General features: G+C 40.6%; 1 protein-coding gene across 2 annotated transcripts in view; it reads right to left on the reverse strand.

Annotated features, from left to right (window-relative positions):
- Nucleotides 1–21,790, reverse strand: part of ZCCHC17 (zinc finger CCHC-type containing 17) — a 59,729-nt gene that overhangs the window by 9,345 nt on the left and 28,594 nt on the right. For both annotated transcript variants that reach the window (XM_074217870.1, XM_074217871.1), the window contains 4 exons: nucleotides 19,032–19,132; nucleotides 14,238–14,329; nucleotides 11,304–11,404; nucleotides 7,248–7,402 (listed from right to left, as the gene is read on the reverse strand). In XM_074217870.1, the coding sequence (XP_074073971.1) occupies nucleotides 7,248–7,402; nucleotides 11,304–11,404; nucleotides 14,238–14,329; nucleotides 19,032–19,132 (449 nt within the window). The remainder of the gene's footprint in view (nucleotides 1–7,247; nucleotides 7,403–11,303; nucleotides 11,405–14,237; nucleotides 14,330–19,031; nucleotides 19,133–21,790) is intronic.

Below are 21,790 nucleotides of genomic sequence, written 5' to 3' on the forward strand. Positions count from 1 at the left end.
TGCTGACTTGTTCCTGAATCCTGTGGCCCTTCCTCCCCTGAAAATCAGACCTGGCATTCCCCTTGGCATAACCTACACTAAAGGTGGGGCTCAAGGCTGAGTGAAGCCGCACCCCCCCCCCAGTCTCTGGAGCTGGTCTCAGCATCTCTTTCGAGAGTGACAAGAATTTTCTTGAACTGTTCTGCTGGCTTCTTTCTGGCTCTTTTGAGCCCTCCCAGCAAGGGCTCTCAGTTGGTTCAGGAACCAAACCAAACCCCTCTCACAGCTGGGAGTCATTTGCTATCAACTTCACTTCATTCTCTGCCCTTCTATGGATTAATTCAATTGATATTTATTAGCAACTAAAGCGCTGTGCTAAGTAACAGGGAGACAGCCCAAAGTTTAGATAAGATATTGGGGGAGAGCAGTCCCATTAAAGGTTTCCTGGAGAAGATGGCATTTGAGTTGGGCTATAAAGGTTGAATATGAATTCAACAAGGCCATTCTAATTGTTTCCAAAAGATATAATGATCATCTCCAGGAAGACAAATTCAAGAGTTACTTAGGCAGCTCTCGGTTTTTTTCCGGAGCTCTGGACCCACTGCCTCCTAGATTTCTCCACCTGAAGTCTCATAGGTTTTTTCCCTATGTTGTCTCCCCCAAGCTCCCTGAGCAGGGGGGTACCTTCTGTATCCCCAGAATTTAGCACAAAGATTAGCTGATAGTAAGCACTTAATAGATGATTTTTCTTTCATTCATTCATCTAAAATTCAATATGTCCAAAACAGAATGTGCTGTATTCCCCTAATCCAATCCCTTTCCTAACTTCCTTATTTCTGTCAAGAACACCATTATCCTTCCTTATAGATCCATGCCATCAGTGACCTCAAAGTAGAGATGGCCATGAACTACAACAATTGCTTCATAGAAGCTGGCAGTCAGACCATATGGAGTTAGCAATAGGATCTGTACAACACAGAGAGCATAGTCTTCCACAGTGAGAGGCAGTTCAGTCATTTTTAATGGGCAAAAGGAAGCGATCACAGCCTTACTTCCAGATTTTGCTACTACTCCCTTGTCTCCGGACCACTGGACTTATCATTTGGTTTGCCACCATGATCCTCAATGTGCTGTCTCTTCCCTATCAGAAGGTAAACCTAAAGAGCAGGGGTCATATCACTTTTCTATATGTATCCCCAGGGTTTAGGATGGTGCTTTTAGCAAATGCTTCATTCATTCATCATTCTTTTCAAAAGCTCCACACTGAGCTTTTAATGAGGAAATGTCTAGCTTCTCTTAACAGACTACCGGGAAGCCAGGACTTGGTTCTTTGTCTTTGCATCCAAAGCTCTGAAGCATGGGGCTTGGGACAGAGTAAGCACAGACTAAGTATCCATCAGTCTGTCTGTCTGTCTGTCTAATATGGTGTCTCCTAGTCACGGAAGAGGGGAAATTCGTGCTTTTTATCATCCTTCACTCTCCAGTTTCCTTCAGTCATCCAAGTTTATGCTTGATGCCTCCCTTCAAATCTTGGTCATTTCAGTCTATCCCTTGATCTTCACCTGCTCTGCCACTGCCCTAGTTCAGACCCATATCCCCATGATTAATCTTTAGTCTCTTCTTTCAGTCTTTTCCATATAACCCTTTGATCATGAAATTCTCCTGCAAAACACTTCTGATGATTCCCCAATGAAGAGTCAATTCAATAACCATCTGCTAGGATTCTCTGGTGCTAGTCTATTCTTTTATTCTTGTGCTGAGAGTGGAAATGACAGAGTTTCAGATAGGTGTGGTGACTTGCCTGAAGTCACACAGTTGGTCAGTGTTTGAGACTGCTTGATATTAATGGGTTCTCCCACTGCAGATGTCCTTTCACAGTCCTTTTACTGACTGCTATTCTCTCAAAGTCCCTTAGAGCATCTGCTCTAAACTTTCTCTTCTTAAGCCACCCAAAGCAGAACCTCTCCATCTTTCCAATTTAAAGAGAAAGAATGAAGGCTATTCATTTGGCATTCCCTTTCCTCCTCAATTCCACACAGATTACCTCTCTAATCCTTATCTCTCTTCCTCCTCCTTTTTTTTTGTCTCAGAAAGGAGTGGGCCTTCTCGGCAATTCCAACCCTCTCCTTATGCCCTTGTCCCCATAATTTGCTATCTCCTCCCAGGGAAATGTCCTTTCAATTATTCTTTCTTTCACTTGTTAAAGAAGCCAGGGAAACTCTCTTTGGCTTTAGGAAAAAATATAAACTCCCTCTTAAAATTCCTGACTGCCTAGCTAAGGTCTCCCCTTCCAGGGTACATTCCACACATCACTGCCCTTAACCCCAAACTGGCTGACTTCTTGTTCCACATCATTTCCCTCTGTGCTTTGTCCTGGCTGTTTCCCAAGCCTGGAATGCTCTCAGGTCTCACCTTGGTCTTTGGAACCTCTCTCTCCCTTCAAAACTCAAATCAAGTACCATTTCATCAGGAAACTTTTGCTGAGTCCTCTAGTAGTTAAAGCACCTACCTCACCCCCAATCATTAAATTCTATCTCTCTTATATATTTGTCCCTACCACAGGCTTTTAATTAATGTTGGTTGGTTGTTCTTTCCATGATGCCATAGCCACTTCAATCACAGAATGTGGGCCACCCCTTTCTAGGCCCTTCTTCTATGCTCCCCACTGCTTCCTTTCATTCAACAAGCTCCCCTATTCAGATCCTCATAGCCTTCTCTCTGAAGGCATTCAGTAACCTGGCTCATGGTCTTCTCCTTCATCCAAAATTTTTGCTTCTTTGGGCACTTCAACATACATGTGGATGTCCTCAACTTCCAATTCATGGACCTCTTCAGCTCCCATGACCTAAACTTTCATTCAAATATACAGAGATAGTCATGATTCTACCTCTAGGATCTAGAGTCCTGAAATTCTTTCATAACCTCCTTGCCTTCTATCTCTCCTGTCTCACTTCTCCTAAATCTACTAATTCATCGTCACCATAATCTTTAGTTACTCCATCCCTTCTTGTACTCTCCTAACTTTCCTCTCTTCACAGTCTAGAACTAGTTAACTAGTTCAATTATTTATTCTGTCTTTCCACATAAATTCCTTGCCCCTTTTACCTATTATTACTCATGGTTCATCAAACTACAACTCTGTGTTACCCTTGTTTTCTCTGATCCTGCACTCAGTTATGATGACTGGGCCCATTACAGATTTTTATTACATATAATCTGAACTGGGTCCTTATCACTGCACAGCAGTTTTTTTATTTTTCTATTGTCTCTCTGGAGAACTTTCTGAAGTGACTGTTTGAAAACTTCTCTATAGTCACCAAGCCTCCTACATGACTTCTTCCTGATTTCAGCAGAACATTCTGAGGCAATTCATTATAAACTCTTTATGGTATACCTCAAAACTTACATATCATGCTCCATTATCTCCCTTACTTCAGTGTGAGAAAAAAGTAAGCCTTTTCCTTGCCAAGGCTGAAAACTTTATTTATGAGCCCTTCATCTTACCCTCTACTATTTTCTTCAGAAGTTTACTACTTTAATCACTATCCTGTCTTTTTCCCGTCTTCCATCTCTATCTATGGATTCTTCCTATGCTACCTAAAAGCATGCCCAGGTTTCCCTTATCCTTAAAAAAGTCTTCATTTAATATTGCCATTTCCTCAATTTATCATTCCCTATTTCTTTTCTTTTCAAAGCCATTCTAGAAAAAATCATCTATGCCTCCAGTTTTTCACTTTCTATTCAATATTCAACCCCTTGTAATCTGGCTTCCAAACATACCAACCAAATTAAATAGTTCCCTACAAGGTTTTGAAATTCAATTTTATTTTAGTTCTGAATTCTCTTCTTCCTCATTCTTCCTTTCTCATTCACTAAGAGGCAAGAAAACAAAACCCATCACAAATATGTAAAGTTAAGTAAAACAAATTACCCTATAAGCTCCCTGCCCCAACATGTTTTAATCAGCACTTCCTGATCCAGAGATTCTTTCATCATGACTCTTCCGTAGTGTGGACCATAACTCCTGAGACTTTAAGTTGTTGACCAATGATCTCTCAACTGTTCTGAGTCTGATGTTATCACACTCTTGCTCCCAAAGTTGAGTGACTCACTAAGAGAAAACACTAACTAAAGCTCATCCCAATCTAACTCCAACCTCTCCTTTCAGATTTATTTTACAATTGTCCCATTCTCTATTCTTTTCCAGTTAAAGTAGATTCGCCATTGTGGCACAGTTCTTCCCCATCTTTTTCCCATTTGTCTGTGGTTACTTTGGATCCATCATCCTTGACTATGCTCCTGCTTAGAGATGTCCCTCTGAGAGAATTCTGGCCTGGTTCCTCTTTCCTTCTCTCGGGGTAATAGAATCAATTGTTATATCTTGACAGATGAACCCCAAATCTGTATGTCAGCTCTAGTATCTCTGTATTCCAGTCTCACATCCTCAGTTGCCTAACATATATCCCAGAGGGAAATCTCACAGGCATCTTAAACTAAATATGTCCAAAGGAGAATCTATTATCTTCTCCCTCTTAAAACTGTTCTTTTCCCAACCATCCCTGTTTTTGTTCAGGGTATCACCACCAATCTGTTACCCTAGTGCACAACTTCAGAATTATCGCTGACTTTCCCCTGACCCTCACTCCCAATTTTCAACCAGTGACCAAGTCTGATGGACTCTATTTCCATGACCATTTTTACTTGGGGACCCCTTCTTTGTATTATCAGGTTGGCATTCTTAGCTTCCTAAAAGACCCACTTGAAATCCCATTTTCTACAGGAATCATTTTCCAATTCTTTTTAAGTCTAGTGTTTTCCAAAGGCTAATTATGTCCTCTTTACATGGCAGACAGATTGGTTGCACATAACTGTTTCCATGTTGTCATTCCCATTGAATTATAAGTTCCTTGAGGGCAGGGACTCTCTTCTGCCTCTTTTTGTATCCCCAGTGCTTAACACAGATCTGACATATAGTAGGTACTTAAAAGGTGTTTACTGACTGACAGTAAACTGACTGACAAAGTACCTTAGCAAAGGTGAAATGTAAAGTGATTGGAATCAAAGAAACTTTGTTCAAATTTCAGCTCTGTTACTTACTATCAGTGTGACCTTGGGCAAGTCACTAGCCTTTGTGTCTCAGCTTCCTCACCTATAAAATGAAGAGGCTGCACTAGATGTGCTCTAAAGTACTTTTGAGCTCTAGATCAATGATTCTGTGAACCCTAATTAGGGTCCTCATTTAGATGGATTCCTATGAAAGTTTCCTCATTGTTCCCCTTAGTTCCAGAAATATCCAAGAAGATGTAATCCATGGTCCATGGAATTATGAAAATCATCTCTTGAAGGTCCCCATCTAATTATGTCTTCTGGTTCTGAGGCTCTCTTTTACCTCTAGGACAAAATACAAATCAATTGTTTACTCTTGAAAGCCCTTCCACTCCCTGACTCATTAATTTGCCATCTTTCTTTCCTACCCACCATGTTCCAGCTCCATGGACTTTCTTGCTGTTTCCCATTCAGGAAACTCACTGCCATTTCTACATTTCTGTCCAGGCTGTTCCCCAGGCTCAGAATCCTCTGTCTCTTAGCATTCTTAGCTTAAGACATTCTTAAGACTACCTTGGCTGCCACCTCCAATGCAAATCCCTTTTGGATCATTGGAGTTCTCTTTCTCCTTCAACAATTTTACTTCTCTCTGACTTGGCCAAATACCCCAGAAAAAATACAAGCTCTTTGATGGGAGTGACTGATTGTTGTTATTATCTTTGTATTCATAATGTCTAGCTCAATGCCTGGCAGAGGTAGGCACTAGATACATTTCTATAGACTTGAACTGAATACAGTAACATGCCTATTAAGCTGATTCTTCCTCCTCCTCATCATATACTGCTATCAATTCACTTGACTAATTTTCTTAGAATGAGTTTAGAGAAAACAAATCTGAATGATAAAGATATATATTATCTTTTTAGGTCCTCCACAAAGATGTAGATAGACCATTTCTGCAACATTCCTCTCTTTCTGGGGGTTGTGTGGGCAAAAATAATGATTGTAAAGTAAGGGGAGACTCCTGAGGGTCATTCCAGATTGCTTCAGTGTGTTAGTTCTTATGAAGAAAAGGACAGTAGGTGCACCAATCCCCAGAGAGAAAGCAGATGGTATTTGAATACAGACTGAAGTATACTTTTTAAAATTTTATTTTTCTTGAAGTTCCTTTTCTTTGGGGGAGGGAGATCTATATTCTTTTTCACAACATGACTATTTGGAAATGTTTTGCAAGACTACACATTTCAAAACTATCTCAAATTTCTTACTTTCTCAAGGAGGTGGGAATGGAGTAAGAAGAAGGGAGAAAATTTGAAACTGAAAGTTTTAAAAATGAATGTTAAAACTTCTTTATACATGTAACTAAGGGGAAAAAAAGATTTAAAAAAATGGACCAGGAGCCCTAGAAAAGGCAGTCATCAGCTACTACATTATCACTAACAAGAGAATAATACCAACTGGGATATATCCATCCTGCCTCTGCCTGGCAAGGAATCCTTTCTCTGAGACTCCAAAGAGTCAGTCCATGAAGCCCACTGAGGACAATATCCAGACCTTGGGAGGTTAGATTCCATGAAGGGCGTGGATGGAGGACATTTAGAAGACAATACAGTTGAGAGGGAAGTTAGAAATTATATAAATCCAATCTCTCAGTTTTATAAATGGGTAGCTAGGTAGCAAAGTAGACAGAGTACTGGAATTAGAAAGACCTGTCTTCTTGTGTTCAAATTTAAACTTCACACTTACTACCTGTGTGACTCTGGGCAAGTCACTTACCCTCTTTGGCTCAATTTCTTCATCCATAAAATGAACTGGAGAAGAAATGGCAAATCACTTAAAAACGAGGTCATGAACAAAGGAACATAACTAAAATGACTAAACAACAATAAAAATTTTATAGAAGTAGACACCAGCGTCCAGAGAGGGTCATTAATTTGTCCAAGATCACCCAACTCATCAACAGAAGAACTAAAGTCAGAACTCAAACCTTCCAATTTCTAGTTCAATGCTTTCATTGTTTTTTTGAAATTTAAACTTCCAGCAAATGAGTTATTAACATTTTTTCAAAATATCCTTCAGTAGGACAGTATCAACTTTTCTATTCCTTAAGTGAGAAGACCCATTTACTCTGGGCTACAAGGGAAGGGCCTCCTCTAGGGTTCCAGTGTGTCCTGCCTGACCTGTCCAATGGTAACTGATGGAGAGAGGAAGGCAGAACTCACCTTCTTTCTCTTTCGGGAAGTATTTTCTGTTTGTACAGATTTCTCCCCTCCCTCAGCTTTTGGGGCTGCTGCTTCTTCCTCGTCCTCCTCTTCTTCAGGTACCAAGCTGTATTTGGTGCCTCCTGGTTGCATAAAACAGTCCTTGGCAAAATGACCTGTGAGAAAGATTTGGAAGAGGTGGGAAAGACAGGAGATGAAGTTGGTCTATCCCTCCCCACTCTTTGGTTGGCAGGCAAATCTTTCCTGGGAGCCCCGAAGAACACATCCAGAAGAGGAAGTCAGAAGCAAGGGTCTGGTCAATGGACTGACTCATATTTCTTGGATAGAGACCTCTCTATCCAAAGTGGGGTTTATTGATTTTGAAAGTGGTCTTTTGGAACTTACTCCTGGCAATGAAAGACCACAAGGGGGCATGAGATCTCTCTGTAGAGGAAGCTGGGAGCAGGTAGGGCTCTACAGAAACTAAGTTGTGGCTATGTTTAAGCCCCCAGGCCAGGAAGATAAGATCTCTCTCCTATCACTGAAGGACACAAAAAGGGACAAAAACCAAAGCAGCCTGGTCATCTCTATTATGGCAAGGTTAGGCCTAACACTGCTTTCCATCATTCCATCTTGGCTTCTTCATGCCTGCTTTCCCTCTCATTCTGCGTCTACTGACATTGGCACTTTGCTATATGACTGCCACTGGGTCCCAGACCAAGCATAGCCATGGGCATGCCCTCTACCACTCGCCTGGGGAGCTCCATTAGCCAAGCCCCCAAACCACATGGAAATTATTCAGAACAAATCAGCCTTATCACCTGAAACATCAGGATGGTCATGGTGTAATGTAGGTGGGGGGGGGGGCGTAGTAGATTTCCAAGGGGATTATGGACAGATTTCAGGGGGTCCATGAAGTTGGAGGTAAAAGGAATATGTCTTTGTATTTGCCAACTTCTAACTGAAATGTAGCATTTACTTTAATTATAAAATCCAACCCCTTTGTCAAACTCAAACAGAAAATAAACCATTCCCTCTCAGGAGAAGGTCCATAGGTTTTCCAGACTCTCTAAAATTTCCATGACTTAAAAAAAGGGTTAAGAGCCCTGATAGAGAGAAAGAATAACTAGACTCTGAGTCCAAGAGTCGGGTTCAAATCCCAACTTGGCTGTTGGATTGTTATGTAAATGGTCAAGTCACTGAACTTCTAGGACTATGAGTTTCCATACTTGGTTTACCTCCCCAGGATCATTACAGGCTTAAATCAGTGTGTACAGACACATAGACAGAGACACAGATATACAATCATACACCCAAGTAAATTTTTTTTTAAAGTTTTTGCAAAGCAAATGGGGTTAAGTGGCTTGCCCAAGGCCACACAGCTAGGTAATTATTAAGTGTCTGAGGCCAGATTTGAACTTAGGTACTCCTGACTCCAGGGCCGGGGCTCTATCCACTATGCCACCTAGCCACCCCATCCAAGTGCATTTTTACCAGACCCGTGAGGTCATCTCTATAGGGAATGGTCAGTGAAGGGCTTTCTTCCCCGGGGAGGAGGCTTCTTCTCTGCGTCCTATGGCCTTAGAGGTCACCTAGGCACTGAGAAGTAAGTGCTGGTGGCTGGAGTACACAGCCAGTTCATAGGACAGGTGGGTTTGAAGACAGAGGTTTTCTTGACTCCAGGGATAATTCCCCATGCCAATTATTATTATTATTATTACTTAGAATGAAAATGCAAAAAGAGATTTCTTCTGATCTGAGTCATGTTCACATTCCTAGAAGCCAAAGAATCTTCTCTTTCATAGGTCAGTTTTCCCTTATTAGAGCTGATATACTATAAGCAAGGGCTTTTGAGCCTACATTTTCAAGCTAGGCCAACAGTCAAAAGAAAAGTCAAAGGGAGGAGAAAAAACAATTAGCTGAGAGGGATGAGGGCTTGAAATAGACAGGAAGGAGTAGCAAATTCAATTAACTTTGAAGGTTAGAAATTGGCATATTATAAAGTCATTTATAAAGTCAACATGGACTCTGAGGTACTATCTCATAGTCATCAGTTTGGCTAACATGAAATAAAAAAAAATGACAAATGCTGGAGGGGTTATGAGAAAACAAAGATACTAATGCATTGTTGGTGGAGCTGTGAACTAATCTAACCATTCTGTTTTTGTTTTTTGCAAGGCAATGGGGTTAAGTGACTTGTCCAAGGTCATACAGCTAGGTAATGATTAAGTCACATTTAAGGTCACATTTGAATTTAGGTCCTCCAGGACCAGTGCTCCATCCACTGTGCCAGCTAGCTGTCCAAAATTTGACCATTCTGAAGAGCAATTTATAACTATGTGCAAAGAGCAGTCAAATTGACCCAGCAATCCCACTATTAGGTCTATATTCCAAAAAAGATCAAAGAATAAGGAAAAGGAACTATATGTACAAAAATATTTATAGCAGCTCTTTTTGTCATGGGAAAGAATTGGAAATTGAGGGGAGCCCATCAACTGCAAAATGACTGAACATGTTATGGTATATGATTGTGAAATTCTATTGTGTTATAAGAAATAATTAATCATCAGGATGCTTTCAAAAAAACCTGGAAATATTTATATGAAGTGATGTAAAGTGAAGTGAACAGAACCATGAGAACATCAGACATTGTGATCACAATATTGTATGTTCAACTGTAAAAGAGAATTCCAAAGGGCCTATGATAAAAATTGCTATCCATCTCCAGAAAAAAAGAACTGATGAAGTTTGATCATTTTCTCTATTTTCTTACAATTTTTTGGTTAACGTGGCTAATATGGAAATATAATTCATATGACTTCACATGTTTTGAAGTCATGTTATTTGCCTTTTAGTGAATGGGGGGTAAAGAACTCAAAATGTTAAAAAAAAATAAAGTAAAAAAATAAAGTAAATGAGAAGTTATAGCTCGTGTGTGTGTGTGTGTGTGTGTGTGTGTGTGTGTATGTAAAACTAGAAGGAACCTGAGAAAATGAGTTAGATGGCACTAATGGCATTCTTGATGTGATAAACTGTGCTTAGAATTAGGAATTTCAGGAGTTTAAGAAAAAAGTAAAACATAAAAGGGTTTTTTTTGGCTTCTAGAGAAGACTATATTAAGGTCTTTTGGTTTCTGTAGTAAGACAATAATAGCCCTTTGGAAAACAAATAAGATCATTCATCACAACCTGATCTAGCAATGGTTGTTTTAATGCCCCCACACCTTCAAGAGGCAACAGATGACTTTGGAGGATACCAGGGCTTATTCATCCTGGGAATTATATGAGGGGAAGCCAGACAAGACCTCGAAGAGCCAGTTAATAGACAATGATGGCAGTTAAGGCTTACCAGCACTTACATCATAGCATCCCTGTCCAATAAAGAGTAAAAAAAGTATATTATGGTTTTACAAAGGAGGAAACTGAAACTGAAGAGAGATGACAAGGCAAGGATTCTGAGGAAACTAAAAGGCTGGTAGGAGTCACAGTGAAAGTGAGAGAGAAAGACACACACACACACGCACACACAGAGAGAGAGAGAGAGAGAGAGAGAGAGAGAGAGAGAGAGAGAGAGAGAGAGATGGAGACAGAGAAAGAGAGGTAGAGGTAGGAGGAGGGATGGGGGAAATGAAGAGAGACAGTTACAGGAAAGAGAATGAGACAGAGGAGACAGGAGAGAAGGAGGAGAGAGAGAGAGAAAAGAGACAGGAGAAACAGAGTCAGAAGGAGGGAGGGAAAGAGGGAAAGATAAACAAATAGCAGAGGGAGAGAGAGAGAAGAGTTCCACAGAAGAGAGAGAGACAAAGAGGGAGGGAAGATGGGGAAAATGAGCCAGAGAGACAGGAGAGAAAGAGAAGATAGAGACAGAGGAGAAAAAGGGAAGGAGAGAGAAAGAGACAAAGAGACAGACACACACACAGATAGGAGAGAGGAAAGTGACAAAGAGACAGAGAGAAGAGACAAGGTGGGGGAGAAAAAGAAAGAGGAAAGGGAGGAGAAGGAAAAGATAAAGAGCAGAAAGAGACAGAGTGGGGATGGAGGAGTAGAGGGGAATACGTAGAACCTAAATTGTTCCTACCTCGGCAGCCACACTTCTTGCAAGTCGTGTTCAGGACAGCTTCAAGGGTAATCTTCTGCCCTGTGTAATCCTTGAAAGACCTCTTCCGCCTCTCTTCTTGACTGAAAAGAAGCAGGATCAACATTTTCTGTGGTTCTCTCAAGAAAATGAGTTAGAAACAGCTTCTATAGATTCTAGTCTTTCTTTGGTACTGGTTTGATGGTAAAAGAGGAAAGCAATAAGATCCTATCTGCCAAGACCTAAGAGGCTGGCAGAACAATGTACCAAAATAACAGATGGTGGGGAACAGGCCAGAGGGAGGTCTTGTGGGAGATGCAGGTAATGAATTTCCTAACAGGAAGACCTCTTTGCTCATCTCCCAAAGGCAGAATGGAATTGGCACCAGTGGTCTCATCTGACTTCTACTTTACTGTGAACTGTGACCGGAAGTGTGATTTCTAAGCCACTAAGAGATCTTGGCATCCTCAGGCTCAGGGCAATTACCACAGAAAGAGAGAAGCCCACTGAAATGAAGGTAAAAATTATTATTTGTGGTATAAAGCTATTGCTTTCATGGGTTTCAGGCAAGCATTTGAATAAGAAATAAAGTTTTTTGTTGTTTGTTTGAGCTTTTTTTTTGGTAAAGAAATGTGAATCTCTAAACAACAATGAAAGAGGATTTTGGAAAAGCCTATTATTTAACTGTGCCCTCAGCTTCTTTGCTCTGGGAGGTGGATTGATGGAGGGAATGAGGTTAGATGTCTGATATGGATATACAGGAAATAATTCTCTCAAAATAAAAGATAAAGTCTAGCTCACTCTCTGAATATAAACTTGAGGATCAAGCAAAATTCCCAGGTCTCTATGTGGGTAACTCATTTACATTTCTCTGGGTCTCTGTTTCAACTAATCAACAAATATTAATGGGGCATTACTTTGTGCAAGATACTAGAGATACAAGTACAAAGAATGAAACAAACACTCTTCACTTGCTCAACAAGAATCATTTGCAAATTATAGATCAAAAATATTCAGTCTAAAATTCAAGGCTGTGGATTTTTATTACAGACAAATAATTTCCCAAACATAATACTCAATTCAGTCAAACAAATATGTCACCTTCTCTTTCCTAGTCCACCTGGCTACATTTTCCAAAAAAGACAGTTTATTTCCTGCCTCTAGGCCTTTTAGGCCCTTCCTATCTCCTTGTTTTCTGTGCTCAAATCCCCAACTAACAGCCCCTCCTTCATGACTGTCCCAGTCACATTTGTTCCTGGCCATCATTTCTTTACTATTACATACATTTCTTAGAGCACAGGAGCAAGGTCTGCATATTTGCATGCCTCAGAGGAGGGCCTTTGATGAGGCAGGTCCTCAGGACATGCTTACTGCAATGCTGTTGTTTACCACTGGCTGAGTCAGAGAGACCTCCCCCACCCCATCTGAACCCTGGGAGCTCTTTCCAGTTTCTGCCATTGTACCAGGAAACAGAGGTGGTCTTTTATTTTCTTTGGTTTGCCCTTGTAAGGGCATCTCTGGTAAACCTCACTGCTTCTTGGTGTGTCCCCAGTATAGCTCTAGGAAGGGAAGGTGATTGATGAGAATGCAGTTAACCAGTAGTCTGGGTATAAATCATGTCCCCAGAGCCCTGAGTTATAATGGGTTTCTACTCTGACTGCCATGTAATCTGCCAATAACCAGTATCATCAAAAAATGGAGAAGAAAAACAACAGGAAGCCCCTGAAAAATCCCCAAACACAAAGCAATTTAGCCAATGTGTTATCACAGTAACTGGAGCAACCAAATGGCTCCCCCAAGGCAGGAAGGAGGTGGTGGGACCACTCAGCAAAGGACCAAGTGACTGAAACAATATCCTGCCTACGTATGGGACAGCATTTGGTTAGTTTTTAATGGGAGAGGAGGGAATAATCCCAGTTGCCAATGTATTCCATCTCATAGGACTTAGAACCGGAAAGCCCTCATCTAGTCTAACTGCTAAGAGAGGAAAAGTAATTAAGCTCAGATGACATAAGTAGTATGGGGGATTGGAATCCTTGTTCTCTGATCCCAATCAGTGGAATCAATACACAGCTCCAAAACTGGCCAGAAAATTCTACTACTTCAGAGTATCTTCAAATATGATGCCAGGAAGACCCAGGTTAGATGGAAAAAGTCTGAGTGACCTTGGGTCTTGACTTTTGCTCTTAAGAATGGGGGGAGAGGGCAGGTGTTCTGTCTGTGTATCCCCCTATCTTTCTTAAGAAATCTGTGGCTTAATCATATACGATGATGACACAGAAATTTAGATGGAGCTATAGCCCTTGAATTAGTTTAAGCCCTGAGACTTCTCCCCACTCCTTAGGGAAGGTGTTCTCAGCTTGGGGATCTATGTAGAGATTTCAGTGCAGCTATAATTTTGGGTGAGAAAAGTATTACATCTTTATTTCAGTATAACTGGCTTCCTTGTGTAATTCTGCGATATATTTCATATATTTAAAAAGATTATTCTGAGAAGGATTTATAGACTTCAACAGTCTGGCCAAGGGGTCTAGGACACAAAAAAAACCATTAAGGACCCTGGTTCAGAAGGATATCTGGAAATAACACTAAACACTTAACTATCTAAGGCATGGTTTCACAGTATACTGTATAAGAGTGCTCCCCATCTGGGTGAAAAAAATTGTTTTCCTCCTAGACTAAGGTCAGAGAGGTTGAATGGCTGAGGTTCTGTATTTGGCAGCAGCAATCCATGTATATGTGGGTCTCAATTCCCTTCTTGTTGGTCTTAAGGCAATCAGGTCCTCAAATCATAGTCACAGACATGCTTAGTGTCTCTAGGCTAGAGTCACAGAGCAGGATCATATAAATATTTGTCCAGAGCAAAAGACAGAAAAGAGCTGAAAAAGGTTATTAAAGAGATTAGATTTTTTTGCTCTAATAAACCATTTAACTTACTCAGTAATGATGTTGTTGGGGTCAAGGTCTTTCCCAGTCCCCTGGTTGACAACTTTCATGGAAAGGGACAGTTTAACCTTGTCATCTTTCATCTGCAGGAAGTGAAAGGAGAGTCATCAAAAGGAGTGCAATCATATTCAAGAGATTTACTAGTGATGGTGATAGTTTGTAAGCTGCTTGGAGTACACACACATAAGTCATCACCATCAAAAGCCTCTCCTGAGTATCTATTGTGTGGGGGGCACTGCTAGTAAGGGTGGGGACTGGAGGGTGGTGCTATACAAAGAGGCATAAGAAACCACCTCTGTCTTCTAAGAACCTACCATCTAGCTGAGGAGATCAGACATGATCCAATGATAAAATAGCAAACAAGTCTCTATTAAGAGTCAAGTGAATGGCAAAGAGAGTAAAAGCTACAAGGGCTTGGAGGAGGGAGCCATTACTGAGGCGTGGGAGTCTGAACTGGGCATTGAAGGCAGCAAAGAACTTAGACATATGGAGAGGAAGAAGGAAGATGTTGGATCCAGGTCTGTGTTTTACTTTGCCCAGTAGAGCCCTGTTGATTATCCCTTCCTAAGAAAATGAATGCTAACCTCCTTAGAAACTCCAAACAACTCCCAAATTCACCTTAAGTGACAAACAAAAAACATCCTCCATGGAGACCCCAAATGTCTCTGTAGAGTCCTTATAGAAACCATACCACCCTGCCTTCTATATATCCCAGACCCCATTAAAAGGTTTGCTCTCCCCAATACCCATAAGTAGTGTCTGCCTGGATCCCCCACTATACTTTCCCCAAAATAAACAACTTTGCAATCACTTCCATTTGTAGTGTTGTATGTGGGTTCACCTTTTGACCTTTCAGAAGAATAATACTGAGTAAATGCATAAAAGTGAGGTTACCTATGGTGTGTCTAAAAACAAGGAAGAGGGGCGGCTAGGTGGTGCAGTGGAGTCAGGAGTACCTGAGTTCAAATCCGACCTCAGACACTAAATAATAACCTAGCTGTGTGGCCTTGGGCAAGCCACTTAACCCCACTGCCTTGCAAAACAAAACAAAACAAAACCTAAAAAAAAAAAAATTAACAAGAAAGAAACTAACCTAGCTAAACAGGCAGGGTCCTGTAAGAAAGGAAGGGAGGAGGAAAAGTAAACGGATTAAGATATGTGGTCTCAGACATGGTTAATGTCTTGATTTCTTTTGCTTGACTATACAATTTTTTACAAAGGAGGTTTTCTATTGGTGGGGAGGTGAGTTAGGAGCAAGTGATAGAAATAGAAGAAAAGCAGCAATAAAACATTTTTTAAATGCATAATGAGGCAGAGCCAAGATGACAGTGTGAAGGCAGTATTTCTCTGAAACTCACTCTCCCCAAAACTCCAAAAGCTGTCAGATTATGACTCTAGACAAAATTTAGAGGGCAGAACTCACAGAAAGACTGAGTGATACAATTTCACAGTCCAAGTCAACAAGTTCCACAGGAAAGGTATGTTTCACTGGGACCGGGGGTTGGAAAAAAGCCATGGCCACAGCCCAGCCCAGCCCAGGGATCACCAAGAACAGCTTGAAGGGGCAGTGAGAGAACTCTGCTGGGAGCACCAGACTCAGAACAGCTCTGTGGTGAGAACCTGCAGTGGGAATCGGGGAAGCCAGTCTACACCTCCAGAGCACAGCCCACAGATGGTAAGGGGGTAGGGGGAGATTGCAGAAATCTCTCTACTCTCCCTGGGGCAGGACTCTGCTGTATGCCCACACTCAGATCCAGGTTGCAGGTTGGACTTCCACACTAAAGTAGCAGAGCAGGGACCCTCCTCACAGCTCCAGGGCAAAGGGGAGTGCCTGTGGTCATCTACATATCAAAGTACAGGCAAGAGAGTATAAAACCTTGAAGGAATAAAGGTCCTAGTGTGGTGTCCCAACCCCGCCCCCCCAAAGCCTTGGAAGTGTGGTAAATTAGTCTTAGGCTGAGGAAATGAGCAAACAAAATAAAAAGATGAATCTGACCATAGAAAATTACTTTGGTCCTGAGGAAGATTCAGAAGATGACAAACTTGAAGTTTCTATATCCAAAGCCTCTAAGAGAAATAGAAAGTGGGCTCAGGCTATGCATGAACTCAAAAAAGACTTTGAAAAGCAATTAAGGGAGGTGGAGGAAAAATGAGAGCAATACAGATAAATCATGAAAACCAAATCAGCAGTTTGATGAAAGAAATACAAAAAAATGCTGAAGAAAATAATATGTTAAAAACCAGTTTAGGCCAAATGGAAAAAGCAAAACAAAAGGCAAATGAGGAGAAGAATACCTTAAAAAGCAGAATTGCCCAGCGAGGAAAGGAGATAAAAAAGCCCTCTAAAGAAGATAATTTATTCAAATGCAGAATAGAACTAAATGAAGCTGATGACTTTGCAAGAAATCAGGAAGAAACAAAACTCTTCCAATAAATCCAAAAATTAGAAGAAAATGTGAAATATCTCACTGGAAAAACAACTGACCTGGAAAACAGATCCAGGAGAAATAATTTTAAAATTATTGGGTTGCCTCAAAGTCACCACCAGGAAAAGAGCCTAGACTTCATTTTTCAAAAAATAATTCAGCAAAATTGCCCTGAGATCCTAGAAGCAGAGGGTAAAATAGAAATTGAGGGAATTCACCAGTCACCTCCTGAAAGAGATCCTAAAAGAAAAACTTCCAGGAATATTATAGCCAAATTTCTAAAACTCCCAAGTCAAAGAGAAAATATTAAAGTTGTCAGAAACAAACAATTCAACTACCATGGCTCTATAGTCAGGATCATACAGGATCTGGCAGCATCTACATTAAGGGGATGGGATCGTAGGGATTAGAATATGATATTCCAGAAGGCAAAAGATCTTGGTTTACAACCAAGAATCAACTACCCAGCAAAACTGAACATCCTCTTTCAGGGGAAAAGATGGATTTCAATGAAATAGGGGACTTTCAAACTTTCCTATTGAAACAACCAGAGCTTAAACTGAAAGTTTGATCTTAAAAGTAGAGGACTCTGGTGAAACATAGAGGGGATGGACAAGAAGGACTAACTATTAGGAACTTAATGATACTGAACTATTTGTATTCCTGCATGTGAAGATATTGATAATTCATATGAGCTTTCTCATTTATAAGAGCTGCTAGAAGGAGCATATATAGACAGGGCACAGTAAGGAGCAGAATATAATGGTACAATATAGTAATGTCAATGGGTGATAAAGGAAAGTACTGGGAGGAAGAGAAAGGAGAGGAAGAAGGGGCTAAAATATTTCACATAAGAGTCAAGGAAAAACTTTTATAATGGAGTGGAATGGGGGAGGGCAAGGGGGAATAAGTGAGCCTTCATTCTCATCAGAAATGGCTCAGAGAAGAAATAACATACACACTGAGCATTACCAAGTTGATCCATTTCATAGCTTCTTCCCTCTCCTCGGCTTCTTCATATGTTTACTGATGATGAAGTTTACATTAAAAAATTAATTTTTAAGAAAAAGAAAGTAGAACCAGGGGGTCTAGAGCTGCAAGGACCCTGGAAACCAGCTAGACCAACCTCATTTTATAGGTAATGAAACTCAGGTCCACGGAGATAGGGTGATTTGCCTCAGGATCTGACACAAGCAGGATTTGAACCTAGGTCTTCTACCTTACACTGTGCCTCTCAAGGAAAGAACAAGCACTTAAGATAGTCTTTTGTAGATAACTAAGAGATTTTTTTTCTATCATTTCCAAACATTTAGTCTTCAAGGGCTGGACGGAATCCAGTCAGGCTCACTAGGTGATGCTTTGATAACCACAGTGGACTTAGAATGAAAGAACCTGAACTGGAATCTAGATGCTGCTGATCTCTACCTATGTCACCTTCAACAACCTCTTTGAGTCTGAGTTAATTATCTGCAAAATGGCGGGGGGGTGAATTTACAGGGTCTCCTGAGGTCCCTTTCCACTCTAAATCCAGGATCCTGTAATCTTGACTGATGTCAATTTCACTCAAGGCAACTTGGCTACTCCTATAATGGGTACTCTGACCCTACTGCCTTAGGAATTACTCTTCCTTTGTGCAAATGTCTGGTCTCTTTAGCTGGCATATAAGCTTGTCTTAAACTCCCTAGACAAATAACCCTTCTAAGAAGGTCTGACATAATTTTTTTTTTTTTAGATTTTTGCAAGGCAAATGGGGTTAAGTGGCTTGCCCAAGGCCACACAGCTAGGTAATTATTAAGTGTCTGAGACCGGATTTGAACCCAGGTACTCCTGACTCCAAGGCCAGTGCTTTATCCACTACGCCACCTAGCCACCCCCTGACATAAATATTTAACTATTAACTTACATTATCCAAACCTGGATAGAGTAAGCCATGAAATATCAGCTTAGTAATGCTCAGGGTTATGGCATAAGCTGGAGCAATACTCATTTATTTACTTTCTGGGGAAAGGACAGACTAGTAATGCTTTTTTGTTGGGCTAATGGAATTCATTATTCATTACAAAACTTCTGGAGTTTTGCCTCGATAAAGGGGGAATGAACCCAAGAACTTTCTAAGATTCCTCCAGTGAACTTCCAAGGTAAGTACATACATCCTCAATCATTATGGTGTGGAAATGAAAGCAGTTTTGGTGAGTTTGGACAGGAGAAGACATCACAGTGGCTTAGCTCAAAAGTAAAAATACCTACTCTGGGAAGATGACCAGTATGCCAGCTTCAGCTGAGAATCAAGTCATCCTGATTCCTACTTTTTTTTTTTTTAACATTCCTGCTCACTTGCAGACAAGGTACAGAATTTTACCTCCCGGCCAATAAGCTTCACCCACACTTTGTCTCCAACATCCACTATCTCAGAGGGCTTGTCCACTCGACAGGATGACATGTGTGTTCGATGGACCAGGCCTTGAAACAGAAAAGGAAAGCAATTACTATATGTCAGTTGGATACATGATCGCTAGTCAATGGGGAAAGCACAAAAGGGAAAATCAAGGTGATCTGACTGTAGACTGTCCATGACCACTGACGAATTTAGAGAAAAGAACTTGTTAAGCCAAACACACACACGCACACCAAAAAAGAATAAGGCAAAATGTTTGACTTATTGTATTAAAGTGGAACAGAATTCTTTAAGCAATTTTTATTGATGTTATTTGCTTTTACATCACCAACACTTCCCTTCTTTTCTCTCTTCTCCAGAAAGCCACCTTTTATAACAAAGAATAAAAACAAAAATAGTTCAAGAAAACAAATTGATGAAGACTGACATATGCAGAGTTCTATATCCAATGTCACCTACCTTTGAAAATAAGTAGAGGGACATATCTTATATTTTTTCTTTGTGATTGAGTTTGTTCATTGTAGTTCTATTCAATGGAATTCAATTTTGTTTTAGTTCTTTTCTAAATTTTCTTTTTATTCATTTCTTGTTACATTTTAAGTCTTGAAATATCTGCTTCTTTTCCTCACCATCCCAGAGAAGACCACCATTTTGCACACGTGTGTGCACACACATATACACATATATGCAAACATACTATGTGTAAGTTTATCAATATTTTCATTGAAAATGAATGGTATCTTCCATCATAGGTCCTTTGTAGTTGATTTAAGTATTTATAGTACTCATAAAGGCATCACAACTTAGATTGTTTCAAAGCAGGAAAATCTGGCAAATGGAGTTCAAAAGATTAATTTCTATAAAAGAGGGTGAATGAGTATTCTTATACAGAAGTAACATTTTATCTACTATTTCTACAAAAACCACAAATAGTGAAAAGACAATTCAATAAATACAAGATTTGTTAAAACTATGCACAAAAAAATACCACGATATTTAGGGACATGGGAAGGTTTTGTACAGGTGGCAGTTAAAAAAAAAGTAACTCTTGACTACCATTTAATTACACATAAACCTACAATAATCAAAATATACTACAACTATTAACTTTTTTTTTTTAGATTTTTGCAAGGCAAATGGGGTTAAGTGGCTTGCTCAAGGCCACACAGCTGGGTAATTATTAAGCATCTGAGACCACATTTGAACCCAGGTACTACTGACTCCAGAGCTGGTGCTTTATCCACTGTACCACCTAGCCACCCCTATTAACTCTTTTTTTTCTTTTCTATCTTTTATTAAATTAACATTAATAAAATATTCTTGTTTAAGAGTAAATGAAATACCCCTCCCCCATAAATATAGAGTTGCTTGAGAGATAAAGTAAAGGGGAGAGAAAAAAATTAAAATAAAAAAAATAATAGTAATAATTGTAGGTATGGCCAGGTGGCACAATGGACAGAGCACCAGCCCTGGAGCCACGAGCACCCGAGCCCACATCTGGCCCTGTATACCCAACAATCACCCAGCCATGTGACATGCAAGCCACCCCAACCCCACTATCCTGCAAAAACCAAAAAAAAGAAAATAAGACCCAAAATAAAATAAAATAGTAATAATAGTAGGGGTGGCTGGGTGGCAGACAAAGCATTGGCCCTTGAGCCAGGAGCACCCGGCTCCAAATCCGGCCTCAGACATCCAATGATCACCCTGCTATGTGGCCCCAGGAAGGCCACCCAGCCCCATTTGCCCCGCACCACCCCCAAAGTAATAATAATAAAAAATGTGCTTGTTCCAACACCAACAACTCTGTCGTGGGTGGATCACATTCTTTATGATAAGTCCATGGCAAAAGTTACTCCCATATTTTTCCACCATTGCCATTGCTAATCGCAACTCCCTCCTTTTGTATTTCTCCACTACCATGTACTATATTTTCTCTCTCCTTTCACTCTGACTCTGCTGTAGGGTAGCTGAGTGGAACAGCAGACAGATCCCTGGCTCTGGGACCAAGAGGCCCTGAGCCCCTCCATACTACCCCTTAGGCCTAGCATCCACCAGGCCTTATGGTCCCAGACAGGCCATCCAATCCCAGTCGCTTGAAAGTAAAAAAGAAAATGTGTTATAACTGACCACGCTCCCCCCATGGTCCATCCTCTCCTCCATCACTCACATCCCCCCCTTCCCCCTCCTCTCCTTCTTACTCCAGATGCCTACACCCCATTGAGTATATATGCTGTTTCCTCTCCTAACCACCTCTGATGAGAGTGAAGTTTCCCTAATTCCCCCTTGCCTTCCCCCCTTCCATATCATTGCAATAGCTCATTGTAATAAAGAAAAATCTTATTATATGAAATATCTTGGCCTATTCCCCCTCTCCTTTTTCTTTCTCCCATTACATTTCCCTTTTTTTTTCTATTGACTCCATTTTTACACTATATTTTATCTTCGAATTCCACTTCCTCCTGTGCTTCAACTATAAAAGCTCCCTCTACCTGCTCTATTAACTGAGAAGGTTCATATGAGTATTATCAATGCCATTTTTCTATACAGGAATACATGCAGTTCATCCTCGTTAAGTCCCTCATATTTTCCCCTTCTCCTCCAATCTCTATGCTTCACCTGAGTCTTGTATCTGATGATCAAACCTTTTGTTCAGCTCTGGCCATTCCAACAGTAACATTTGAAATTCCCCTGGTTCACTGAAAGTCCATCTTTTTCCCTGG

The sequence above is a fragment of the Macrotis lagotis genome, chromosome 1 (genome assembly GCF_037893015.1).
Source record: "Macrotis lagotis isolate mMagLag1 chromosome 1, bilby.v1.9.chrom.fasta, whole genome shotgun sequence".
Classification (NCBI taxonomy): Eukaryota; Metazoa; Chordata; class Mammalia; order Peramelemorphia; family Peramelidae; genus Macrotis; species Macrotis lagotis.